This window comes from Rhynchophorus ferrugineus, unplaced genomic scaffold (assembly GCF_030347505.1).
Source record: "Rhynchophorus ferrugineus isolate W39M unplaced genomic scaffold, kcgeb_rfMv2 rfM2, whole genome shotgun sequence".
In the NCBI taxonomy this organism is placed as follows: Eukaryota; Metazoa; Arthropoda; class Insecta; order Coleoptera; family Curculionidae; genus Rhynchophorus; species Rhynchophorus ferrugineus.
This window is the reverse complement of record NW_027472581.1, coordinates 80213559-80223591: the sequence shown is the minus strand read 5'-3', so window position 1 is coordinate 80223591 and position 10033 is coordinate 80213559. Positions and strand designations below refer to the sequence as shown.

General features: G+C 34.8%; 1 protein-coding gene across 1 annotated transcript; it reads right to left on the bottom strand.

The window, feature by feature from the left end:
- On the bottom strand, positions 1-10033 carry LOC143191390 (retinol dehydrogenase 11). The gene is made up of 4 exons (XM_076396414.1): positions 9829-10033; positions 5503-5832; positions 644-936; positions 1-594 (listed from the first exon to the last, which is right to left on the bottom strand). Exons 1-4 carry the CDS (start codon positions 9986-9988, stop codon positions 412-414), a joined length of 966 nt encoding a protein of 321 aa, XP_076252529.1. The 5' UTR covers positions 9989-10033; the 3' UTR covers positions 1-411.

Here is a 10033-nt window from a genome sequence, read left to right as displayed (position 1 = left end):
TTTAATCAGATTACTTATTTTATTACATTAACATATACATGGCAATTATATTTATGTTTATATATTTTTTAGTGTATATAAAAGATACAGTTTTAAATGTCAACAATAGATTGATTAATTAATCCCATAACGAATAGTTTTTATTCGTTCTATTTCGAAGTAAGTGTCGCTCGATTACGACGATGAAGGAAACAAAAACAAGGTTGTACGCTGGAGGAAAAGAAAGAACATATTTTCAATTGTTGGGAATGTTAACTTGGTAATACCGGGCGATCATTATGGTACCATTCAAAAATTATATTGAATATCCGACAGGAAATTGTTATCGTTTTTACAAGGTTTCTTTTTTGTTCTTAATTAAAAAGGATTTTTTTTTGTTTAAATCAGAGTTCTTTCTTTGATATTCCTCTTTTAATAAGGTAATTTTACTATCTCCATGGATTTGTTCCAGAGGTCTTCCGATAGGCGACTGTTTGTTTCAATAGGTGCGTCGTGGTGCGTCGGTTTAAGGTTTTCAAAATGTTTGCCGGATAACTGTTGGAGATCGTCCGCATCAATACAGTGTATTATAACCTCGCTTGCTTTTTTAACGCTCTAAAATATTAGATCTGAGAAATGTTAATAAGAGACCATGTTTACTTACTCTTTGAGAGAGCATCCATATCCTGGTGAAAAACTTGAATAACGCCGACATATCCGTGAATAGATTAGTATAACAGTCGCCAGGATGAACCGAAAATGTATTCACGTTCGAATTAGTGAGTCTCTTGGCTAGTTCGTAGTTGAACAGACGTAGATACAGTTTCGATCTACAGTACGTCTTTACGGAGGTGTCGAAGTAGTTCAGGTGATTGATCTTGAGCCCTCCAGCGTATTTGACGGCAAAGCCGGTAGTCACGTGAATTATTCTCGCTGACTGGGATTTTTCAAGCAGATCTAGGAAGAAAATATTTTAATTAAGTCTAGTACTCTAGTCTAGAAATGTGAAATAATCGATTTTTTGTTTATATTTTGAAAACTTAAGCTTCTAAGAATATTCTATTAAGGGAATTTTTGAAAATTTAAATTATCTTCTGAGATATGGCAGTTTTAGTGATACCCTATTTATACCCGCTCTAATAAATCGCATTTGCGGACAGTTTTACTTTTTTACTTCATTTTGAAGAAAACGACGACTGAAGGTCATCGAATGCTGTGTGAAGCTTATGACAATCATGTTCCATCAACTTCAATATCTGAATACTGGTTTCCCCGTTTTAAAAGTGGTAATTTTGATATCGAAGACAAAGACGGTTCCGGGCAGCCAAACAAATTTGAAGACGAGAATTTTAAGACATTACTCGATGATGATCTGCGTAAAAGGTAAGAAGAAGAAGAAGGAACGTACAGGATTGTTTGGAGTAATACAAGAAACCATTTCCAATCTTGAGTAACATGGGAATGACATAAAATCTTGAACAATTTGTCTCATATGAATTTAAGTCAAGAGACATGCTGTTTCAACGGCAAAAACGGAAAGATGAAAGGTGGATCCATTACGATAATCCAAAGTGTCATACATCAATATAGACGGTAAAATCGAATATCTATAGCTCTAAGCTAATACTCTGTATTTGGCGGGATCAGCTTGGTGTGGTATACTATGAACTGCTATGTTAAAACCGGATTAAACAATCAAGGGGCATCGCTATCGATAATTGATGCATTTGTGCCGAGCACTGCGCGAAAAAACCGCCGGAATACATGCCAAGACACAACAATGTCAAATACAGAATATCAAATGGTTTGATTATTTTGAGCCAGTGTCCTATTCTCGTGTTATCCAACAGTTGTATTACTTCGATATTGACATGAGAATTCTCTTGCTTTCTTGGGTGACAGTCACTATCTGAAGGTGTAAGTAATCCTGTAATATCTCGGTGCACCTACAATACTTATCAGTACTTTGTTTTGGAAAACGTGTATTGTATTTATATTAGTTTTTGCGGAACATCCCCATAATTGAATTCCAAATGTCCATATAGGTTTCAATGTTTGCTTTTATAATAACAATTTATTATCTACTGATAATTGTGATTTTCTTCCTATTAACCAATACATTTTCCTATATTTTTACCGCAGTTCTTTCCTTTTCTTTTTTACAAGTTCCTTCAAGCGAAACTTTGTATAAATATTCATTCCGAGATATTTAACATTGTTGCCATATGGAACGATAGTATTATTTATTGTTATTAGTGCTTGTGCGGTCTGATTATACGTGAACTGCACATGCACAGATTTACCATCGTTAAATTTATTTTCCAAGTTTGTATTTAAAACTGTATTTAACTGTATGTAACTGTATTTAAAACCATCAAGCTTCCCGTCTGGCTGCACACACCCATCATGCTCTTGACCAACGTAAAAAGCTTGGAGCAGTTCTTCTGGACCTAACCAAAGCCTTCGACAAGGTCTGGCACGACGGATTGTTCGCAAAGTGCGTGCGGCTAGGCCTACCAGAAGACCTAACCGCTCTCATCAAGTCCTATCTCTCGGACAGATCTTTCCAGGTCAAGATCAGGGCATCACTTTCCAGTCGTAAACAAATCGATGCTGGCGTACCTCAAGGTTCCCCGCTGGCCCCAGCCTTATTTAACCTCTTTATTTCAGATATGCCGAGAAAAGAGCATATTGACGTCGCCTTTTACGCTGACGACACTGCTTTCTTCACGGCCGCCAGGTTCGAAGTTACAATTCATGAACGTTTACAGAAGCAGCTCGATCATGCGGTCAAGTGGTTCAAATTCTGGAGGTTGCAAATCAACCCCCTGAAAACCCAGGCCATCATTTTCCACAAGAAGCGTTACGCACTGCGTGCCTCGCAACTTAAGATCGACACCGCAATAATTCCATGGCTGGATAAGGTCACGTACCTAGGTCTTCACTTCAACCGGCGGTTCGGTTGGCATTCCCAAATCCAGAAAGCAATCCAAAAAGGTTCGGGGATAGCAAACCTGCTATCTTCTCTGATCTGCCCTTCTAGTAGACTTCCCATCTCCATCAAATGCTTATTTTACAAGATGTTAATTCGGTCCGTACTCCTCTACGGATCTAATGTCTACTTCAAGTTTGTTACACCCAACCAGGTCAAACGGCTTCAAATTTTCCAAAATAAGCTCCTCAGGAGAATATTAAACGCTCCATGGTTTGTCAGAAATAATCAAATTCATAGGGAAACTGACACTCCAGAAATCAAGCACTTCATATCTCAATCATTCCACAAACAACAACTCAGCTCAAGTTCTTCTGAAAAGGCGCTTGTTCGCGAGCTGGTGACATGCTGGGAGCTTAGCACCGCGTCACCGCTAAGCTCTCCCCCTTTCCCAGGCTGAAACGACCTCATCCGTCGCTACAGTCATAACTTTTGCCCCCATACAACAGCACCCAGTTGTATGTTAACTCAGGTTCGCGAATCAACAGAATCGCCGGGTCCTCGTGCCCAATAACGGCTGCCCGATCAGCGGGTGCCATATCCCCAAATTTAATGCAGTAGCAGTAGTGATCCACAGGGGTCAACTGTGAGGCGGTTTCGGTTTAGTGTATTAGTAAGCCCAGAGGCAGTCCCACATAACCCGGTCCAACTTGTCACTCCAGGGCAAGTCTCCGCGACCAGGTATGCGCCATGCATTCCACCGCCTGGTTTTTAGGCCAGAACAAAAAACTGTATTTAAAAATTCGGAAATTTCAAATATGTCTGTTAATAAAAATAATTTTTTGACTTTTGTGCGATAGCAGCTCTTCTCTAGATTAAGAACTTTAGTTTTCTGTCAGTTTCAGTTTATTAGGAAGGTAGCAATCGTGCCAGCAAGGGCGCGCCATTTTTTCAACATCCCTGCTTCCCTCCTCCCTACATCCCTCTAATATTTTGAACTTTTTTTTTCTTGTGCGTGTTTTTTAAACTTTAAAAAAATATTTGATAACAAAAATTAATAGTGAAAATATTGTTTGTTTTTTTATTTCGCTTGAAGAATGCTAAAAATACATGCCTCTAGACTTGAATAAGTCTTAAAGAATTACCTCAATGATGTTCTACTTCTAGAATGAAATCTAGTTCTCACTCCTTGTTCCTAAAACTTCCCATAAATATTCAATTATTATGTTGAGGTCTGGCAATAGTGATGAACAGGGAAGATTTTTTGGGCTATGCGCATGTGTGCATCATCTTGGAATGTTTAACTACAATGTGATAACCATAGTAAGAACTTTATCATTGAAGATGTCGAGATATTAGAGATGGTCGTAGATATCTTTTAAGGTTCTTCATTCAAGCACATTGCACAAGCAATTGCAGTTTACATACTGCATACTGGTTTGATTGAAAGAGTTTTTGTTACTCCAGTGAGTGTTGAATTCTGCTGTCACTGCCGCAATAGTTTTATGTTGTCTGGCCACAATCCCTTTTTAATGTTCGTCGGTCTCTGTCAGTTAACTTTGGGTTTCATCCACTATTCATTCTCGCCGTTGATATATTACCATGTTTTATAAATGCTGTTATTACTATGGATACTGTCGTTTATACTGTACTCGTTAAGCAACCTCTGGGAAATTTCAATTCATCGATCGCTTGTTTTAACTGTCACAGAACAAAGCGTATAATACACTGAAATATAACCTACAAGACTTGGCATGTATATTGCACAATACATATGCATCACATTATTTACAGGGAAGCAGTGTTGACAACATGCAACAAGTACTATATAGCATGGCGTTCATATTATTTTGTTTGTCTTCTATATATGAAAAAATAACGAACAATAATATACTGAAATATAACCTACAAGACTTGGCATGTATATTGCACAATACATATGCATCACATTATTTACAGAGAAGCAGTGTTGACAACATGCAACAAGTACTATATAGCATGGCGTTCATATTATTTTGTTTGTCTTCTATATATGAAAAAATAACGAACAATAATATACTGAAATATAACCTACAAGACTTGGCATGTATATTGCACAATACATATGCATCACATTATTTACAGGGAAGCAGTGTTGACAACATGCAACAAGTACTATATAGCATGGCGTTCATATTATTTTGTTTGTCTTCTATATATGAAAAAATAACGAACAATAATACACTGAAATATAACCTACAAGACTTGGCATGTATATTGCACAATACATATGCATCACATTATTTACAGGGAAGCAGTGTTGACAATATGCAACAAGTACTATATAGAATGGTGTTCATATTATTTACTATTTTGTTTGTCCTCTATATATGAAAAATAACGAACAATAATACACTGAAATATAACCTACAAGACTTGGCATGTACATTGCACAATACATATGCATCACATTATTTACACGGAAGCAGTGTTGACAACATGCAACAAGTACTATATAGCATGGTGTTCATATTATTTTGTTTGTCCTCTATATATGAAAAAATGACGAACAATTCAATTGAAATACTAACTCTACTAACATATTATCTCACCTAGCAACAGATTCGTTAGCAGAAATGGACCGAAGTAATTAACTTGCAATGTTCGGTCTAAACCGTCTTCGGTTTCTTCGTGTTGGCATAGCATCACAGCTGCATTATTAATCAACACATCCAAATGTCGTTCCGTACGTTTGACGTCATCAACGAATGCGTGTATAGACTTGAACGATGCCAAATCCATAATTTTGTAGCTGACGTCGGAATTTCCCGAGCTTTGTCGCAGTTTGCGGCATGTTTCTTCGCCTTCCTGTTTCGATAAGACCGCAATGATTAGTCTTGGTCCTCTCTTAACCAAATCAACAGCAACCTCATATGCGATACCTATGATTTAATGATATCTGATGTTAGTAATTTATGGAAAACATATTAATTCGAAAAAAGCAGCTAAATGTTCCACATAAAGTTGTTAAATATCCAACAATTGAACCAAATGTACCGGCTGATAGGCGTATTTGGACCTATGGTATTGAACTGTGGGGTACTACTAGCAAATCTAACATAGATATAGCATATAATAATAAACATATAACATATACATATAAGTTAGGATAAACTTTAAAATAAGTTAGAATAGTACCTAGAATAAGATTTAGATTATTAGTTGTATAGTAGATACTGAAGTGATCTACTACATGTCAGGATAGTTATATTATATAACTGAAATCAGATCAGATTATTGACGTTCTAGGAGATTAATAAGAAAAAAGAAAAAAAAAGTGAATTATCACTACATAGTATAAAACAAAGTCGCCTTTTCTGTCCCTATATCCCTATGTGCGCTTAAATCTTTAAAACTACGCAACGGATTTTGATGCGGTTTTTTTCAATAGATAGAGTGATTCAAGAGGAAGGTTTATATGTTTAATACATGCATAATATACTAAGGCAACATTACTAATTTTAGAGGTTTCTAACGTGATGTCGTAAATTAACCTATTTTTTTAGGCTTATTTAGCAATTAGCAAAAACGCTGCCTAACCCTACGAGTTAGATCAAATTAATGTACTACAGTATTGTACACCATAAAAAGGTCTACAAAAAAGTCCGCGATGGTATATGTTTATCTTTTAGGGATAACCCACATTAACCATTTTTATTGTTTACTTTTTACGTGAGAAAATGGCTTATTTACGAAGCTATTTTAAGCAATACGGCATTAATCCTTATCGAATTAAGTACCTTAAATACAGTGTGCAATTAATATAGATCAATATGGTTCCTTACAGCATGTAAATTAAACAAATATTTTCGGAGATATTACAAATTTAAAATTTGCGTTTAAAAATGTGTAATGTAATAAAAATTGTATGAATTTAGATATTCCGAAGATAGCAGGAAATCTTCATAGCAAGTATAGGGGAAGAGGAATTGTTTTACTCCAAATTTAATGCGTGCAGGCCAAGGGCAGTAATGAATGAACCAAAAATACTGGATCGATTTTAATCATGTTTTCATTGAGTGACATAGGCATATATATTTTATGCCCGTGCAAAGTCGGAGCGGGCCGCTATGTTTTTATATACAACGTTCATATTTTTTCTGTAGTGTATTTAATTTAGTGTCAGCATTGCACCCGTGCGAAGCCGGAGCGGGTCGCTAGTACCTAATAATTCAATACTATGCGTACAAGTGTACGTTTACACCTACTGTCAAACAATTGACTGTGTGCTGCAAAATGATTAACAATATCATTTTAAAATAAATTCAGGCATACTTTCGATACCATAATTAAAAATAAACTAAGCGTTCTCTATTAAATCTATAATATTAAAATAAATTTCACTATATTAAGCTGTAACAGGAAATTAAATGCAGTAGAATGTAGCATGATGCAATTCTTTCAGAAAACACGTAATTCATTTGATCTCACTAATAATCAAGACATGTCAGCCACAAAACCACCGGAAAAATTAAAATAAATCCTGTAACCATTTAGTTAACACGTTTTTTTTTTAACAAAGAAAACCTAAGGAATAATAACAAACGTTGTATTGTTTTATATCACAAATCTTTTGTGGTATATTTTAAAATATGAATATATAACGAGAACAATGAGAACTTTTATTATACTATTTTAGGTGTATTCTTGGGTTATTGAAAGAACCGCCACGAAAAGCAGTCATCATATATTTAATGCTTGTTTGTGATAGAAGCACGTTGCGGAATGTTTTAAGGTTGCTCAAATAATTATGCTTAAAAAACTGACAAACCGGCAGAGCAAGTTGGATTTTACAGGGCTGTTTCGCTGGCTACCTTCTGTATCAAAATTATTTGAGAAAGAATTTTTAAAAAATACGAAATGTCCGGTTTAGATTTTGAAATCATCACTCAACAATCAACCATGGGCACTGAATAACAGCGGTGCTTACCAAGAGAAGAAAATATATTGAGATTGAGTTGTAAATCTTTCCGCAGTTACTCCAAGCATTCTTTGACTTGAATAACTATTAGAATTAGGAAACATCCATGTTTTGAAAAATACCCCTTGATCGAGGACCACGGTGTTGGTATAAAGGGGACAGGGATAGACATAAGGTGTAAATATAAAATAATAAATTAATAAATAAATAAAATTAATAACACAAACAGGGCCGGCTGGGTGGCCCAGTGGTAAAGGCGATAGGACGGTCCTCCTACTGTTTCGATAGCCGCGGGTTCGAATCCTGCTGGAGCACGGTCGTAAATTTATGTTTGTGACCGTTTAAAATTTGTGATTGTTCTTGGCAAGAGTGTAAAATCCGACAAGGAAAATAATCCCAGTCACGCCAGTAAACAGGCTGTGTAAGACCGGATGTCTTCTGGGATGATTTCTAAAGTTGATCACTCGCCAGTCGGCAGGCTTAATGCTGAGGACCGTGGTTCGGAGCCACCTTAAACTTTGGGTCCAGTCCAGATAACCCATAGTTGGTAAAAGGAGAATTTAAAATACCACAAACAGGAGGACCTTCTCTTTTATAAAATTGACATAAGGATGTGCTTATGAAGGGGCTAGTGAAGTTCCATGGGGGAAAATTGAGGTAATGAATAAAGAGGGAATGCAACTAGCCAAGTCCAGCCCTGAAAAGAATATCATCAATTATACAACTATATTAGGATATTATAAAAATGTTAACAAGAAAAAACAACGCATGTTGTTAATAGACAAAGTTATAAGCTTATAAATTAATTTTAAAAGATTTACATCAGATGGTGTTCCTGTATATTAAATCGCATCGCAATGTTATTCGAGAATTAGAAAGAAGATTTGATATTCAAAAGGCTTGATCAAACGTCAAGAGACTTACAAAGTCGAAAAAGTAAATAAAAAAGAGCCAATAACATAAATTCAGTCAAAATTATTTTTCTATTTATCAATCTATATTAACGTACATTATATTAAAATCATACAACAAACAAAACATAAAACCATATATATTAGCGTAGAGAACTATCGATTGAAAATAGTCGAAACAGTCGATAATCGCAAAACACTCGATAGTCAAAAAACTAGCGACTGAAAATAGTAATTACGCTTCAACTGTTCTATCAATTCGTGATATCAAACGAAGATCTACGAACTTCTGCTATTATAAATTGTGAGAGAGGAAAGGACGGAGCTAATAGCTTGGATCAATGTTAATTAATATTATAATTTAGTGTTACTTTGAATGTATGAAAAAGGAATCGAATAATTATCCCAAATACATATCATGGTATTTAATTTTAATATTTGGAAAATAATGAGAATATTATAAATGTAATTGGCTGTTATATTTTATTAAAATAAACATATTTGTTCCAACCGTACGATAACTGAGACGGAGATGTGTGTATTCCTTCTCGTACTAATTTATTATTTTCTTGTATTTTTAATGGCCATGGAAATAAATTGTTGAATGTTAAAGAAAAGTTTACTTATCAAAAAATTAATTTATTACAAATATTTAGTATGAATATGGTTATCACCTCTTTATTGTTAATATTTTTTTTGCGAAGTTTAACCACTGCTACTGTAAAAACTTCTTCAAATAGTTTGGAATCGATGCAATTTATTGAATTTTGCGACTGAAAAAGTAGTCAATTACTAAACAGTCGATAGTCATTTTCAGTCGATAGTTCCCAACGCTAAAAAATAGTAACCATCGATAAAGCAAGTGTAATAACAGATAACACTGCTAATATTTTAACAGCCACCTTTAATTTGATATATATGAGTTTCAAATAACCAAAGATCACTTTAGAGTACCTATAGATTAGATAAATTTGACAGGGAGTGATAATTTATATTAAATATTCTATTTTAAAATAAACAAAATCTAACAATATAATTTTACTAACCTGAGCTAGCACCCGTTAAAATAATAGTTTTTCCCTGTAAATCCCGTTTTTTATACACTGTATTCTTACCCATTAACCACTTTGCCATTAGCAATACCGTAACTACTGGCAGTACGGTATATATTAATACAAAACTACCTGTTAGATTCTCACTAATCATAATTTAATAGCTTAATGAACAATGTTAAATATGTTATTCTGCTCC